Below are 18,964 nucleotides of genomic sequence, written 5' to 3' on the forward strand. Positions count from 1 at the left end.
TTTAACTTATTTTGTCTTCGGGGAAAAATGTAACTAGCCTATGAAGGGTAGTACTAAATGAAAAAATATGCTATTTAGGCAAAAAAAAAAGGCTAAATACACTCAACTTCATTCTGTTCAAAAGTTTTCACCCCCGGCTCATAATGCATGGTTTTTCCTATTGGAGCATCAGTGAGTGTTTGAACCTTCTGTAATAGTTGCATGAGTCTCTCAGTTGTCCTCAGTGCCAAAAGATGCATCTCAAAATCATACAGTCATTGTTGGAAAGAGTTCAAACACACAAAAATGCTGGAAAACCAAAGAATTTGTGGGACCCAAAGGATTTTTCTGAAGAACAGTGGGCAGTTTAACTGTTCAGGACAAACATGAGGGACTTATGAACAAATATCACTAAACAAAAAACACAGCTGTGGATGATTCAGGTGACAACACAGTATTAAGAATCAAAGGGGTGTAAACTTTTGATTCAACTATTATTTTCTCTTGTGGACTATATGTAAACATATTTTATTTGAAATATCTTATTCAGGTCAGTCCTAAATAAACAATCACATACATTTTGTATGATCCCTCATATTTTGGTAAAATAATTAACAATTTGCATATTCTGAAATATGCTTTTGACCTCAACTGTACTTATTCTAGAATAACAATAAAGTCATCAAAACTATTGAATAACACAAATGGGAGCAATTCTTTATGCATATCCTAGATAGTTTAACACATTTTTTTACAGTGGTAAATAAATATATAACAATTCTTGGTACACAAACCTTAACATTTTGATAGTATATTGGCCAGGAATTTTTTTTAAGCTCATTAAACTTGTGTTGACCTTTTGTGACAACATGCCCCAATAGCAGGCATTTTATTAGTACTGTACTGTCATGTGGGGTAAGTTGTCACAATGCAATTAAGATGACTATCATAAGCTTTTCAACACATATTAAAAAGAAAAACAATATGAAAAACCAACATTTTTCCATTTGTTTGGATTCTTAGAGACCCTAGTGATTTATGTTTAAACTGCCAGTCAAAAGTTTTTGATCATACACTGTTTTGCAAGTAAATTCATTATTTTTGTCTGCAAAAATAATTCCAAGTATCTAAACAGAAACTTTCAGATAAAAGTTTTTAACAGAATGGAAACCATCGAGTTCATTCAAGAGTCGATTCATCTGTCAGATTGAGTTAAACGCTGAACTGGTAACGTTATATATATATATATACAGTGAATATGGGAGTCTGATATATAATCAAAACTCACATAAACTATGTGGAAAAAGCATATTATGTACCTTTGGAGAGACTCCACATAATAAATGTGATGATGCTTCCCACTACAATCCACATATCCCACAGATATCCCACAGATTCATATTACAACGGCCAGATTTCCACTTCAAGAGGAGATGATCCCAGTAGGACACACCAATAATCCAACAACATGTGTCAAATAGTTTTCAGCCTACTTAAAACAGTTCATAAACCACATCCACACACAAAACACCGCTGGTATCCCATGATAGAGAAGCGGACAAGCCTCGGCATATTCCCGTTTAATCTGAGATCAGGAATCAGGGGCGAAACAAACAGCGCGAAACAAATTATCAAACTCCAACGGAACTCTTGAGCCTCTAAAAAGGATGTGGTAACTCTTTGAACACTTTATTAACATCCACCAGTCGCACTAAAGAGGTAAACGCTATATTACCTGATTTATGTCATGAATTATCCGTCAGGGAAAAGTTTTGAGGACGCCGCTTTTCTCTCACAGTCAGTCACAGACAGTGTGGAAGCGCGCACACAGCTCCTCCCTCCCACCGCGCGCGTGCACTGAGGTCATCACGACGTCTACGCCAAAGTATGTTTACTATCAAGGGGGCTTCTCTCTGTTAGTGAGGTATTTTGATTTAGTGTTGAGGTAATTACAAAACTGGACCTCCACCGATACTGAACAGGGAAACAATGTCATACTAACGCGTCTTCTCATTTTTCAACCTAGTTGAATAAATATTTAATTTTCTGTACACAACTCTTGATTACAAAAAACAAAATCCACAATCATTGCCCAGTAAAAAAGTTCATTAAATACATACAGACTTTTTGTGGCAGCATACCTCAACAGCAGACAATAAAAGTTATATGGGGCAAGTTGTCACAATTATACTAGACTGCTATAAGCTTTTAGCACATATTAAACAAACAAAAACCAATATGAAGCACCAACATATATGCATTTGTTTGGACTTTTAGAGACCCCAGTGATTTATATTTAAAGTAATTTCAAAGTTAACCTCTTTTTTTTCCATTGCAGTAATTTATTTTCTCAGGCCTGTTGATATTAAGTTTTAATCAGCACAAAGCTACTTTTTTACATTTTATTTTTATTTCAAAGACAAATGCTATTGTTTGTACAGAAACGGTGTTTTTTATATTCTAATACAAATAAGATCTAATATAAATAATAATAATAGCAATAATGGTAATAGAAATTAAAATACAACAAAAATGATTAATTTAGTTAGTTAATGATGAAAAATAAAGTAATTGAAAATAAATAAATAAGAAGGGGGGAAAAGGAAGGGAAAAAAGGTAATTGGATACCACAATCAGGAATATGACAATGTCGATCACTGTAGTGAACAACATAAACGCTACATAACGGGAGAATTTTTTTTTTCGATTTATATAATAATAATAATGATCGCAATAATGGTAATAGAAATTAAAAATACAACAAAGATGAATGATGCAGTAGTTAATGATGAAAAAATAAAGAAATTGAAAATAAATAAATAAATAAATAAGAAATGGAAAAGAAGAAAAAAGGTAATTGGATACCAATTAACAACATAAACACTACATAAGAGAGAGGTGAAAATAATAAGAAACTTTGATTACAATGCAAAAACTTTAAATAATAATAATTTATATAGTAATAACAATAATAGCGATCACAAAAATGGTAATAGAAATTAAAATACAACAAAGAAGAATGATGCAATAGTTAATGATGAAAAAAGTAATTGAAAATAAATAAATAAATAAATAAATAAATAAGAAGAAGGGAAAAAGAAGGAAAAAAAGGGAATTGGATACCACAAAATCAGGAATATTACAATGTCAGATCACTGTAATAAACAACATAAGCACTACATAAGAGAGGGGTGAAAAAAATAAATTTTAATAACAATGCAAAAATTGCAAATAATAATAATTTATATAATAATAATAATTATGATCGCAATAATGGTAATAGAAATTAAAATACAACAAAGATGAATGATGCAATAATGAATTATGAAAAAAAAGTCATTAAAAAAAAATAATTAAATTAGAAAGGTAGGGAGGATAATTGGATACCACAATCAGGAATATTACAATGTCAGATCACTGTAATGAACAACATAAACACTACATAAGAGATGGGTGAATTTTTTTTTTCGATAAATGCAAATCAAATTACTTCCCAGGGAAGTAAATTTATAGCAGAGAAATATGATAATAAGGGTTGCCAGACATAAGAGAATTTATGGGAACCTCTAATTGAATATTTAATCTTTTCTAAGCATATAAGATATAACATCAAATCCTGAAGCCAGATGCTTTAGGCGGATTTGTAGATTTCCAATGAAATAAAACTTGTCTGCGAGCCAGTAAGCACAAAGCAATTATGCACTTTTCAGAAATGTGACTGCTATCTCTTAGACCCCGTAGGCTCATTTTTACATGTACAGTTATCAAAACCAGTTATTTCCAGTTATGAAAACTATGGCCTATGTTTTGTTTATAATCAGTTGTCATAAGATTAGAAAAACCCAGATACTCAAATGTTAAAGCAAGAAACCACAAATTAGATATTAGTTGAGTATTACAAGTTTTCTAAACTGTTGTTTAAATATGCAAATTATGCATTATCTTATTAAATATGTACTAAATTGCATACACTTCTGAAACAGCCTTGTTTTATTTTGTTGACATATTAGTTAAGTTTTTAGATATTAGCAACGATTTTAGACTTCTCTCTCTTTCTGTCTAGTATATATTTTGTCTCAATGCATGAGAAAATGTTCAATATGAGAAAAATATGTTCAAAAATGTGCATGTAATTGAAATATTTAGGTGCAAAAAGATAAAGTGCAATAAAATAACCACTTGATTTTGTCCATTTTGGATGTTTTTGTTTCATTAGTATGAAAGATTATGTGTTTTGAAAGCAAAATACCTAAAAGAAAGTCTCAAAAATAACCCATGCATGAAAAATACTGCCTTTGCATGTAGTATTTTGCTTTAAATATGGATTTTGATCTATGAAAAGATCTCGGGGTCTCTCAGATCTTAAACCTGAGGTTTGAAACAACTTTGCTGAACTTTATGAAGGAGGTGGTGCATTAAGGTGATTTTAGGAGTGCAGAGTTGAGAATTTCCTAGAAAGAGCAATGTTAAATCTTGTGTTTTGGAAACAGAACAGCATTTAGCTGAAATAGAACACGTTTAACATTATAAATGTCTTTAATGTCATTTTTGATCAGTTTAATGCATCCTTGCTGAATAAAAGTATTAATTTCTTTGATTTGAAAAAATAAAAAATAAAGAAAAGAAAAAACTCTGGACATTACCCTATTGTCAAGCAGACATTGAATCTGTGTAATTCAAATATGTTTTTTGACCTATTAAATGATCTTGGGGTTTAAAACAACTTTACTGAACTTTATGAAGGAGGTGGTGCATTAAAGTGATTTTTACCATGGTTAAAGAGTGCAAAGTTGAGAATTTCCTAAAAAGAACCATATTAAATCTTGTGTTTTGGAAAATGTTTAGTCAGCCTGAAATGAACCGTGGAAGCAGAACAGCATTTAGCTGAAATAGAACACATCTGTAACATTATAAATGTCTTTAATGTCTTTTTCGAGAAGTTTAATGCATCCTTGCTGAATAAAAGTATTCATTTCTTTGATTTTTTTTCCCCCAAAAAAGAAAAAAAAATCTGGACATTAACCTATTGTCAAGCAGACATTGAATCTGTGTAATTCCCAACAGCATTTAGCCAAAAAAAATGACCAGTGCATGAAAAAAAAAGGTTTTCCCTGTAATATTTTGGTTTAAATTTGTTTTTTGACCTATTAAACGATCTTGGGATCTCTCAGATCTTAAACCTAAGGTTTAAAACAACTTTACTGAACTTTATGAAACTTTACCATGGTTAAAGAGTGCAAAGTTGAGAATTTCCTAAAAAGAACCATGTTAAATCTTGTGTTTTGGTAAATGTTTCGTGGAAGCAGAACAGCATTTAGCTGAAATAGAACACATCTGTAACATTATAAATGTCTTTAATGTCTTTTTCGAGCTGTTTAATGCATCCTTGCTGAATAAAAGTATTCATTTCTTTGAATTTGAAAAAAAAAAAAACTCTGCAGTGAAAAAAATAGGTTTTGTCCGTAGTATTTTGGTTTAAATATGTTTTTTGACTTATTAAACGGCCTTGGGGTCTCTCAGATCTCAAACCTGAGGTTTAAAAAAACTTTACTGAACGTTATGAACGAGGTGGTGCATTAAGGTGATTTTTACCATGGTTAAACAGTGTAAAGTTGAGAATATTCTAAAAAGAACCATACTAAACCTTGTGTTTTGGAAAATGTTTAGTCAGTCTAAAATGAACCGTGGAAGCAGAAAAGCATTTAGCTGAAATAGAGCACATTTGTAACATTATAAATGTCTTTAATGTCATTTTCGATTAGTTTAATGCATCCCTGCTGAATAAAAGTATTCATTTCTTTGATTTTTTCCCCCCAAAAAAGAAAAAACCTCTGGACATGAACCTGCTGTCAAGCAGACATTAAATCTGTGTAATTCGCAAAAGCATTTAGTCAAAAAATGACCAGTGCATGAAAAAAATAGCTTTGCCTGTAGTATTTTGGTTTAAATGTTTTTTGACCTATTAAATGGCCTTGTGGTCTCTCAGATCTCAAACCTGAGGTTTAAAATAACTTTACTGAACTTTATGAAGGAGGTGGTGCATTAAGGTGATTTTTACCATGGTTAAAGAGTGTAAAGTTGAGAATTTCGTAGAAAGAACCATATTAAATCTTGTGTTTTGGAAAATGTTTAGTCAGCCGGAAACGAACTGTGGAATCAGAACAGCATTTAGCTGAAACAGAGTGCATTTGTAACATTATAAATGTCTGTAATGCCATTTTCAATCAGTTTAATGCGTCCTTGCTGAATAAAAGTATTAATTACTTAGATTTTGTTTTACAAGAAAAAAGAAAAAATCTCTGGACATTGCCCTATTGTCAAGCAGACATTAAATCTGTGTAATTCCCAACAGTATTTAGTCAAAAAAAAAAAAAAAAAAATGACCAGTGCATGAAAAAATGGTTTAGCCTGTAGTATTTTGGTCTAAATATGTTTTTTGACCTATTAAACGATCTTGGGGTCTCTCAGATCTCAAACCTGAGGTTTAAAACAACTTTACTGAACTTTATGAAGGAGGTGGTGCATTAAGGTGATTTTTAACCATGGTTAAAGAGTGCAAAGTTGAGAATTTCCTCTACTGAAAAAAAGAACAACATTAAACCTTGTGTTTTGGAAAATGTTTAGTCAGCCTGAAATGAACCGTGGAAGCAAAACCATATGAAAAGCCGAGATTTACCGCAGGAAAGATGCTTGTGTCGAGATTCCTATGACAAATCTAAGTGCTATTCCCGAGGTTCTGGCTGGCAGTGGATGTGATGAAGTCTTTAATGCAGTTTGACCTTTGCCGTTCCAGTGCACAGGGTGAATGGAGGCGTTTTAGCGGGATCCTGTGGGGATTCACTCATGTGGCGAGGCTAAAATAGAGCCAGATCTCCACAGCAGCTGTCCTGCAGATGTTTACAATAATGAGATCTTGTAATTACAACTCAAAGTGAACTGGATATGCTCTTAGTCTGAGTGTGTGTACTTTTCAGGAATTAACTCAATGCTGACACCATCTGGTACAGAGAGGTATTGCAAACATAGTGCTAAAATACAAAACAGTTCATTGTTTACCTGCAAAATAAAAATAAAAATCCGATTATTAAACATGTTGAAAATTCTTTGATGAATAGGACACATTTGTAACATTATAAATGTCTTTAATGTCATTTTCCATAAGTTTAATGTGTCCTTGCTGAATGAAAGTATTAATTTCTTTGTTTTTGTTTTTTCAAAACACTAAGGACATTAACCTATTATCAAGCAGACATCGAGTCTGAGTGTTTCCAACAGAATTCAGAGTGAATGTGTGTGTGATAATCCTGCTGTAATCTATAACTAACCAACAACACACACCTGTTGTGGGCATCCAGTGGCTCTGGTCCAGGTCTGGCGGTCGAGTCTGTGAATGTGAATTAGCTGCTGATCTGTTCTGCTCAACAGCTGCTGACTGAGATGATTTGTGATGTGGTTGAGTTCCCACATGAAGGCTTCTCCTAACAAACGCTGCTTGTGTAATGCGTAACGTTAAAGAGGGACACATCTAAGAGCTCGGAAAGATGTTAAACACATGGTTAGATCGCATTAAAGGGCCCATGAAATCATAATGCGAGTTTGTGGTTTTTAGTCCATCTCTTTTAGCTCTGAGATCTTTGTCGACTAACGGGAAACGTTTGAAAAACGTTTGGCAAGGTTATCACAATGTTATGAACAAATGTTTTTTTTTTTTCAGTAACGTTAATAGAACGTTCTTTCAAAGTTTTCTTTAATACTTACAGTTGAGGTCAAAAGTTTACATACACCTCACAGAATCTACAAAATGTTCATTATTTTAGGGATCATACATATAGTCCACAAGAGAAAATAATAGTTGAATTTATAAAAATGACCCAGTTCAAAAGTTTACATCCCCTTGATTCTTAATACTGTGTTGTTATACCTGAATGATCCACAGCTGTTTTTTTTTTTATTTAGTGATATTTAAACTGCCTGCTGTTCTTCAGAAAAATCCTTCAGGTCCAACAAATTCTTTGGTTTTTCAGCATTTTTGCTTATTTGAACCTTTTCCAACAATGACTGTATGATTTTGAGATCCATCTTTTACACTGAGGACAACTGAGGGACAACTATTACAGAAGGTTAAAATGATCACTGATGCTTCAGAAGGAAAAGAAATATGCATTAAGAGCCGGGGGTGAAAACTTTTGACCAGAATGAAGATGTGTACATTTTTCTTATTTTGCCTAAATATCACCTTTTTTATTTAGTACTGCCCCTCAGAAGCTACATAAGATAGTTACATGTTTCCCAGAAGATAAAAAAAGTTCAATTTACCATAGTCTTCAAATTTCAAATGTTTTCACCCCCTACTCTTAATGCATTGTTTTTCCTTCTGGAGCATCAGGGAGTGTTTGAACCTTCTATAATAGTTGCATGTGAGTCCCTCAGTGTGAAAAGATCTCAAAATCATAGTCACTGTTGGAAAGGGTTCAAATACACAAAAATCCTGGAAAACCAAAGAATTTGTGGGACCTGAATGATATTTCTGAAAAACAGCAGGCAGTTTAACTGTTCAGGACAAACAAGGGACTTATGAACTTATCTAAACAAAAAAAAGAAAACTATCACTAAACAAAAAACAAAAAAACAGGCTATTTTTTTAAATAAATTCAACTATTATTTTCTTTTTTGGACTATATGTGAACATCTTTTATGTGAAATATCTTATTCAGGTCAGTGCTAAATAAAAAATAACATGCATTTCGTTTGATCCCTCTTATTTTGAGAAAATAATTTACATTTTGCAGATTCTTCAAGTTACTTAGTACCTAGTGCCTAGATTCATACCAAAATGTGCATAAAATACTGTATTCCTCAATGCAATACAATGCAACTCTATTTTCAGTGTGACAAACAGTGTTGGGGAAAGTTACTTTTAAAAGTAATAAATTACAATATTGAGTTACTCCCTAAAAAAGTAACTACTTAGTTACTTCTAAGGAAAGTAATGCGTTACGTTACTTTTGCGGTAGGCTACTTTTTAAATCTGGGTAGGGCTTGTTTGTTTTTAATATAAAAAGATGAATTTCAAAAAAGACATTGTTTAATAAAATGGGATTAAATACATAAAGGATATTTGTATTATTTAACATTTAATTATTGCAGGTTTGTGTTGAATTTCAGTGTTTTTATTCATTTTGAGGAATACTGTATCTGTTTTTTTAGTGAGTGAGATGAATTAATGCATGTTCACATTTATTCTAGAACTAAAGTAACATCTTACTCACAATTTCTCTCAACATGGGGACAGGAGAGCTTTTAATCAAAAAAAGTAACTCAGATATTTTCTTGTCAATTAAAAAGTAATGCATTACTTTACTAGTTACTTGGAAAGAGTAATATTATTACGTAACTTGCGTTACTTACAATGCGTTACCCCCAACACTGCTCCTCAATGCAATAAAATGCAACTTGACTTTCTATTTTCAGTGTCACAAATAAATTTCAAGTAATATCAGCATTGAATTTCAGTATCTCTTCCTGACTCATTATTTCATTAGAGGTTGAATTCCACTGTGGACACAGAAAAACATTCTGACAAGATGAAGCGGCTTCATAAGCACAGGTTTCATGGTGTATCTGGTGTATTTGGAAACTCAGCATAGGGTAACCCAGGTACTTTATTTGATTATAATAAGCTGGAACAAATACAATTTAGTTAGAAAGTAGCTCACCGGGGACAATGAGATTGAAATAAGCTTCATAAAAATACATGAATGCAAAACAAGCTGTGATATGAAATATATCAGCATTAGAATCAGTCTCTGGATTCATTTGTGGGATATTTTTAAACCTCCCGCTAGGTATTGTCTTTAATCCCTGTGCATGCTGGGAATATTTGTGTCTCTAATTCACACACAGGATCATTTGCATTACATCTGATATCAGCAAACCAGCTGACTCTCTATTAGAACATATAGGAGGAAAAAGTTGAACATTTAATTCCAAAATCAAAAGAAAATCTGATATTATTACTATTTTTATATTTATTTTGTTTTGTATAATGAAATTGTGTGCGTATGAATTTAATGATCTAATAGTAACCCTAATTTCAAATCTTAACCCTTATGTTTTTTATTTCATGCTTTGTTTATTTTTAGAACCATATTTAGAGTTTTTTTTGTATTATTTATTCTAAGTAAATTCCTAATATACTAATACAGCATTTTTGACTGTCATTATGTTTTTACAGTAATAAGAATATAAATTTGTATTTGTGTTATTTTTTAATTACTACTATTTATTTTCATTATTATTATTATTATATTTTAACTTCAAATGTATGTTTATTTATTTTAATAGCCTATTTATTTTTTATTTATTTTTGGTATTATTAATATTAATGGAAAAAATACAATTGAAATTAAAATGAATAATAATATAAAATAAAATTAACATCTTGAGAAATGCTTTTCACTTCAAAAGATGTTATTTTTATTTTTATTAATATTTATTTATTATTATTTCAATTGTATCTTTTATTATTTCAGTTGCTTATTTAATTATTCTATTATTTTCTCTTTGGTAGTTTTATTATTTTTACTTTTTATATATTATTGTTGTTATTATTATATTATTTATATATATTTTTTGTAACTAATTTTAATACATTTTTTTAAATTAGATTAATTGTAATTGTATTTTAATTGTATTATATTTCAACTTTTTATTTTTGTATTGTATTATTACTTTAAGTTATCTTAATTATTTGTTTTATTTAATTAAAATAAAGAATGGGAAGAGACATATGGGGAGGAAAGGTTTATTCATTTTTATTAAAAGTTTTTTTAAATTTAAATTTAATTCCAAAATTAAATGAAAATGTGATATTACTATTTTTATTTTCTATTTCGTTTTGCATAATAAATTGTGTGTATATTAATTTAAATATGATTTTAAGTTTAATTTAATTATCTAATAGTAACTATTTTCAAATCTTAACCCTTATGTTTCTATATTTCTTGCTTTGCCTATTTTTATAACCATATTTGAAGTACTTTTTATTCTCAGTAAATTCCTGATTAACTAATACAGCATTTTTCGACTGTCATGTTGTTTTTACAGTAATAAAAAATATTAATTTGTATTTGTTTTTAGGTTAAACATGCATAAGTATCATAAAAACAATTTGCAACATTTATATAACTCTACAAACTATTTGTAAGCATCCAAACCAGATCAAACTTTTTTTTTAAGATTATGAGCAACATAAATTCAGTCAAGCATGTTTAAACTTGAATGGAGTGTTTATGATCCTCCCTTTTTGTCTTTATTTTTCCAGTATGTTTGAGACTCAAACACACTCTCGTTTTTGGCATTGGGCCCGTTCACACACTCAATAGGGGCTCTTTTGTGCTGTCTGCATTAGACGCCTAAATATACAACACACTTCCTCCAGCCCTCATCATACTGACAGCTCAAAGCCGCCACACGCAGCGTTTCTTCACAGAGCGCTTCATGTCACGACCAGAGCATTTGGCTCGCCTTCCCTAAGAAACGTCACATTAGACAACGCCATAAACTCATGCTTTATGAGAAACATCAGCAAACCAGATTAAAGCACATCAAGGGTAAAAGGGTTGTTACAGTATATAGTGCTGTAACTTTATCTTAATGTATGTCTTAAAGGAATAGTTCAGACAAAAATGAACATTTCCTGGAAATGTACTCACCCTCAGGTCTTCATCAGAGTTTGTTTCTTCATCAGGTTTGGATAAATGTAGCGTTACATCACTTGGTCACCAATGGATCCTCTGTAGCGAATGGGTGCCGTCAGAATGAGACTCCAAACAGCTGATAAAAACATCCACAAGTAATCCACAAAACTCTAGTCCATCAATTAACATCTTGAGAAGTGAAAAGCTTTTCACTTCTCAAGATGTTAATTTTATTACAATTTTATTTTTATTTGTAACTTAATTTTTTTTAATTGTATGAATTTAATTAATTTTTTTAATATTTTTACTGTTTATTTTGTATCAGATTTTTTATTTTATTTGACGTTATCTTAAGCATTAGTTTTACTTTTTTTAACTTTAGATTTTTTTTTAAATATTTGATTAAATATTGTTTTATTTTATTTTATTTTTTTATCTTTATTATTGTTATTATTGTAGTCAAATTTTTGTTGTTGTTGTTAATTACTTTTTGGTAATTATTACCATTTTAAATGTATTATTATATGATTATTATTCTTTTAACTTCACTCGTACATTCACGTATTTTAATAGCTTATTTTATTAATTTATATTTGTATTATTATTAGTGAATTTTTTTTAAATAAACAATACAATTGAAAATAAATGTAATAACAATAAAATTTACATCTTGAGAAATGAAAAGCTTTTCACTTTGTTATTATAATAAATATTTATTTTAATTGCATTTATTTTTGCTATTGTTTATTCAAATTTATTTACGTTTTTATATCAGTTTTTTTTGGTACTTTTTAATTACCATTGTTAAAGTTGTTTATTTTTATTATTATTATAACATCAATTGTAGATTTTAATAGCTTATTTTAGGTATTATTGTTAGTGGAAAAAATTAAATGGTAAAATTGAGAATTAAAAAAAAAAATATATATATATACACATATATATAAATAAACACTTTGAGAAATGTAAAACTGCATGTTTGTAAGAAACAAATCTAACAATAAGAATATTTAACTTTAAACCATCATATCTGACCCAAATACGATTCCATAATAACTCTCCCTCCAGTGAAAAAAAAAAGTAATGTTTCTCACATCAAAAATCTACCAACATATTTGTTTAGAACTGTTTGCCTTGTAAACAGTGCATTTTTCTTTTCTGATTCCGACCAGATGACTTTTTCCACTAGAGAAAAAGTGTTATTACAGACTCATATTTTAGTCAGAAATAATGCTAAAAAAAGTCTTAATGATGGAACCGTTTCTTACAAACAAACATCTTTTGGTTTCTCAAGATGTTACTTGATGGACTGGAGTGGATTGTGATGTTTTTATCAGCTGTTTGGACTCTCATTCTGACGGCACCCATTCACTCCAGAGGATCCATTGGTGAGCAAGTGATGTAATGCAACATTTCTCCAAATCTGATGAAGAAACAAACTCATCCACATCTTGGATGGCCTGAAGGTGAGCACATTCTCAGCAAATGTAACTGCAAAACCCATGTCTACTGAATGGATTCTACTGCCACCTAACGGTCATGAAATGAAACTACAGCCACCATTTCATTTGCTGGAAAAGTGAACTTTATTGGTATGAAAGTCTCATTTTGTAAGAGCAGGGAAAACTGTTTGATTCATTGATTATCAAAAATAAAGATTCAGAAACCGCATGCATATTCATGCTACAATTAAGCACTAAGCATATTAACATGTCAGTCAAGCAGCAGTCTGAATCTCTCCCACAGCATAGCTTTAATTCACACTGGGTTAATCAATCTTCCACAAAGTGCAAGCACACAATCTACGCAGGAACAAAAACCTTCAAGGCTGCAGAGCTACAAACAAACAACCTAAATAGAAATCACATTACAATAACTTTGTTACAAGTCAGCAAGTCACATCCATGATTCACCTACACAAACACATCCTGGTTGTCTTTTGCACGTCACGTCGTCGGAAGCTCAGCAGCGAAAGCTATTTTGGCTCAAAACTTGCGTGGCTGTTGAATGCAGATGGAGCTGCGCGGGACGTGAGGTTTTTCCGCGCTCGGTCTGACTCGGCTGTGCCGAACAGAAACTGGAGTCTCTGGGAAATCGTGACCCAACTGCAGGAGATAAACATTAGTGGTAAATACAACACTTGATTTCGAAAATAAAGATTTTTTTTTCTGCCCTTTAATACAGGGGAATAATTAAATTTAACACCATGCAAGCTTTAGTGGCTAATTTAAAATGGTAAAATCCATGCTCTAAAATAATACTAATTAAAAAAATAAATAAAAATAAAAAAAGCGCATACAATAATAAATAAATAATTATTATTAAATATTTTAATTATTATTATTAAATATTATTATTATTATTATTATTATTATTATTATTATTATTATTATTATGTAAATAAATTAAAATCTAAAACTAAATTTAAAATTAAATAGAACTATGATAAAAAAAAATACAAAAACAAACTGTTCAAATAATAAAATTTACAATAATGTTCTTTAGTTAACATGAACTAATAATGAACTGCACTTATACAGCATTTATCTTTGCTAATGTTAATTTCAACATTTACTAATACATTATTCAAATCTTGTTAACATTAGCTAATGCAGTGTGAACTAACATGAACAAACAATGAACAACTGTATTTGTTAACTAACGTTAATGAAGATTAGTAAATACAGTAACAAATTTATTGCTCATGGTTAGTTCATGTTAGTTAGTACATTAATGAGCCTTATTGTAAAGTGTTACCAATAATTAAAACACAAATTAATACAATTATTAAAAAAAAAAAAAAAAAAAAAAAAAAAAAAAACCTAAAACTACATTTAAAATAAAACTGATTAAGAAAATACAATACAAAAACAAACAGTGCAAATAATAATTAAAATACAAATTAATATAATTGTAAAATACAAAATTAAAAAAAAAAAAAAAAAAAAAAAGCACTTAAAACAAATAAAATATAAATTGGAATAAAACACGCATAAAAGAAAAAAATTAAAATTACACAAAAACAATTGATATTTAATAAAATACATTAAAAAACTAAAACCACATTTAAAATTAAATATAACTATGATTAAGATAACTTAAAGTAGTTATGCAATACAAAAATAGACTTGAAATATAGTAAAATTACAACGCAATTAATACAAAATTAAAATACTATTACAATTAAGCAATTATTTCTGTAGTGGGTTGATAAATGAATCCTAGTTGGACTAAACTCAACTAAACTGAATTAATGATCCATGTCCTACTTTCCACTCTCACTCCAATTAAAAAATGCAGAGGAGAGAAGAACAACACTGAGCACAACAGAGCACTTTCAAACTACAGAAGCTGCATTTACGTCTGGTCTGGTTATGACGCACGCAAACTGCAGTGCACTATGGGATTGAATCATCTTTAAAGGAGGATTCATGCAATACAATTAATATAGTGTTATTAATATGGTGCAACTAACCTTCTCAAGTGGACCAGACAGGAGAAGACTCAGGTGCTGCATTCGTGAAGGGGTCGGCAGGGACCTGGACAACAAAAAAATTGTATGAAACACTGCATTCATGGCATGCTGAATAAAACAGCATGATTCACTGATTTCATGCAAAGTGCTGAAGAACACGTTTCTGCTTTAGACATCTGCAGTGAAACTAAAACCACTAATACATTTGGCAATATGAACATCACGTCCAGCATGCAACTGCATGATTCATTGATTTCATTCAAAGCAATAAGTATTTTTAGTAACAAGTTTCTGCTTGAAAGAAAGAGAGAAAGAAAGATCCCAAATGAGTCAGAAGATACTCTACCTGGGTTTATCCCCTTTCTTGGCCTCTTTCTCCATATTGGCGTTATCATCAGTGCTCTTCTTCGCCACTCTTTTCCCTCCAGCTTTCACTAAAGAAAAAGTTCACATATAACTTCATTCTAAATCATTTGGAAAATGTTCCTCAAATGTGTAAACGTTAGAAAATGTTATAGTTTGCCCATTCGTGATCAGCTTCACAGGCTATTACATGCCAGATATAGATGCAACAAATAAAATAAACATTTTATAAAATTCTAAAGTACAGAATTTTATAAAATTCACTTTTTAATAATTATACAGTTAAGATGTCCACATCAAAATACATTTATAAAAGTGATTTTATGTCCATAGAAAGCACATTAAATGCAAGTAAAGGTTTGCTTTTTAAGGTTTAAATTAAGTTTTTGGAGAATAAAAGTCAAAATTTGGTTAAAATAATGTTACATTGTCATTCAGTCACACAATATTTATGTAAAAATTCAAACAATATGCTTATTCTGACTTGTACATATTACAATGTATAAAAGTAAAGGAAAACATTAAATTGCATTGGGTTTTAAATGAGTAAAAAAAAAAATAAATATATATATATCCAGTCAAAAGTTTGGACACACTTGACAATGTTTTCTCTTTTTTTTTTTTCCCCCAAACGGAGAATCATTCCTTGGCACGATTTGTATTTAAAAATAAAGTGAAATAAAATAAATTTAATAAATCTATTGTATTGTTTTTTTTTTTAAATCATTCATATTTAAGATTAAAAAAAAAATAATTAAGTCACGCGTGTCTAAACTTTTGACTAGTAGTGTATATAACAATAATAAAATTTAAATTTAAAAATACTATATTAATTCAATTAATTGATTAATATAATTAAAATGAAAAATAGATTAAGCGTTGTTGTTTTTTTTTAATCTCGAGCCCTGTAGATGTCCACTAGCATCATCTCAGTCCACTGGCCCTGTTGTTCATAATATTTGGCAGGTCTGTCGAGGCCTGAGGGTGAGGAGTGTGCAAATATGCGCTCAATAAAAGCGGTCCGTCCGCTCACATCAGCCTAATAAAGTGAGCGAAGGCAGCGCTCCAGCGCAACATAATGATGGGAGCGTTGAGTGTCTGCGGTTGTAAAGATTTTAACAGCTCAGAACATTGTGTAAAATGGTCATGTGACCAAACTGCATGGCTTTTCATAACAGAGGTTGTTTGTGTAACGCAATCAGGGTGAGGCCACTTTTAAACCAGCACAGGTGATCAACTTTGACCTTTAAAGAGATGTAACCCTGGACCACAAAACCAGTCATAAGGGTCAATTTGGAAAATGGAAAATGAGATTTATACTTCATCTGAAAGCTGTATACATAAGCTTTCCATTGATGTATGGTTTGTTAGGATAGATTGGACAATATTTGGCTAAATGGCTGGAATATCTGGAATTTCTCAAAATATTGAGAAACTCGCCTTTAAAGTTGTCCAAATGAAGTTCTTAGCAATGCATATTACTAATCAAAAACTAAGTTTTGATATATTTACAGAAGGAAACTTACAAAATGTCTTCTTGGAACATGATCTGTACGTAATATCCTAATGATTTTTGGCATTAATGAAGATAGGCTATTGCTACAAATACACCTCTGCTACTAAAGACTGGTTTTGTGGTCCAGGGTCACATACATGACTGATATACTTACATATGACTACATTTACCATTGCTTTAATGGGTAGTTTACTCAAATTAATATCATTTACTCACCCTCAAGTTCTTCCAAACCTGTATGGGTTTCTTAGTTCTGAACACAAAAGATGACATTTCGAAAAATGGTTTCTGGTCAAAATTGATTTAATTTATTTAACCCCATTGGTTTAAAAAAAAAGAAAAGAAAAAGAAAAGAAAGTACCTACCAGCAACAACATTATCTTTTTTTTTAAACAACTTGTGGTTAAATAGACAACAGTTAAATTGGAAAAAAAGAAAAGAAAACAAAAACACTACACACAACACTCAATAACATGGCTATAAAAAAAATACTTATCTAAAATAAAAAGTTAACTGAAATAAATAAAAAATATAATTTCATTCTCATTTAATATACTTGTTTATATTTACATGTTACACAAATTATATAGAGTGTTCATTCTTGAATTTAACGCAATTTGAAAAAAATACAAGTCTATAAAATGTAAAAAATATTTTAATATTTAAAAGTGTATTTTAATTTCCTACATTTAATAAACAAATAAATGTTTTCAAAAACAACAAAAGACCATGTGAATAACATAAGATTCTTTAAATGTAACTGAAAAAGTAAAAAAAAAAAAAAAAAAAAAATCCTTGTTTTCTTAAAAGAAAAAAAAAAAAGAACAAATTAAGTGAGTTTTTGCTCAGAAAAAGCAAAATAATCTGCCAATGGGGTTCTGAAAACAAAACAATTTTTACTTGTCTAGAAAATAGTTCTTGATTTAAGAATTTAATATTTTGCCTGGACACAAGAGAAAAAAAAAATCTAAGTAAGAAAAGCATTTTTGCAGTGCATACAGGATGTTCTGAGTTGCAACAGGTCAATTTTTCTTAAACGAGCCCAATCTCAAAACTAGCCCAGTTTGTGTGAGTTTTGACTCACAGATAAAGTAAATTGAGTAAATATCCCTTTAAATCCAGTCATTAAAAAATAAAACACACTTAACGTAGCTTAGAAAAAATAAAATACTTTTGTGACCTAAAATTAAAAAAAGGTTACTGATATAAATAAACTACATAAATTTAAAAAATTAAATTCAGTTTTTTTTTTTTATAATTGTTTAGTTAAAAAAAAAAAGAATGAAAAAACACAAACATGTCACAAAAAGCTTAAAAATTAAAGTGGAATAAAAAAAAAAATCTATTCAAATTAATAAAACGATAATTGCATATCAATAATACTAAAATAACACCTCTTTATTTTATTTTTTTTTTTTTAAAAAAAGGCATAATTTCAAAATCCCTGAACATAGACCAACACTAAATCTGCAAGTTCATAACGCTGTCTAGATAGGCAGCTGACTATTTTCAGACTAGTTTGTTGTTGTGATGGGACGCTAAGGAAAGTTTGCACTAATTGTACTAAACCACTAAGGTTGCAAAAGCAGAAATTGAAAGTGAAGTCTTCTGAACTCACATCCTGTGACACCTAGTAAGAAAACACGGGCTCATGTTGGGTTTTCCTCTGCATAAACACTGCCTAAACTACACGCGCAGTGTAGTACACGAACAAAATAGCATTTAATGCAATATTTAACACTTAAAACACATAATAATGAATAAAACTGAATCGCTATAATAAATCTCAAACTACTTAAAAACGTAAACAAACCGAGAAGTCACATTTTAAAGACTAAAACCGACTTTCAAAAGTAACTAAAAGTTCAAACCTGCAGGAGGATGACCAGCTTTCAGCGTATCTCTCACCCCAGTTTTAGAAAGTTGCACCAT

The 18,964-nt window shown here is 30.2% G+C and overlaps 1 protein-coding gene across 1 annotated transcript; it reads right to left on the reverse strand.

Moving 5' to 3' along the window:
* Nucleotides 1-13,663: 13,663 nt before the first annotated feature.
* Nucleotides 13,664-18,964, reverse strand: LOC141340269 (death-associated protein-like 1 homolog). Its single transcript, XM_073845189.1, has 4 exons — nucleotides 18,904-18,964; nucleotides 15,500-15,587; nucleotides 15,154-15,217; nucleotides 13,664-13,783 (listed from the first exon to the last, which is right to left on the reverse strand). Exons 1-4 carry the CDS (start codon nucleotides 18,962-18,964, stop codon nucleotides 13,664-13,666), a joined length of 333 nt encoding a protein of 110 aa, XP_073701290.1.

This window comes from Garra rufa, chromosome 8 (assembly GCF_049309525.1).
Source record: "Garra rufa chromosome 8, GarRuf1.0, whole genome shotgun sequence".
Classification (NCBI taxonomy): Eukaryota; Metazoa; Chordata; class Actinopteri; order Cypriniformes; family Cyprinidae; genus Garra; species Garra rufa.

What these genes read in the sequence shown, in the direction of transcription:
- LOC141340269 (XM_073845189.1), bottom strand. Translation starts at nt 18,964, where the DNA reads ATGGTGCAACTTTCTAAAACTGGGGTGAGAGATACGCTGAAAGCTGGT. An exon ending in AGCTGGTCATCCTCCTGCAG is followed by an intron (nt 15,588 to 18,903) that starts GTTTGAACTTTT and finishes CTTTTTCTTTAG; the next exon opens with TGAAAGCTGGAGGGAAAAGA. An exon ending in AAGAAAGGGGATAAACCCAG is followed by an intron (nt 15,218 to 15,499) that starts GTAGAGTATCTT and finishes TTTGTTGTCCAG; the next exon opens with GTCCCTGCCGACCCCTTCAC.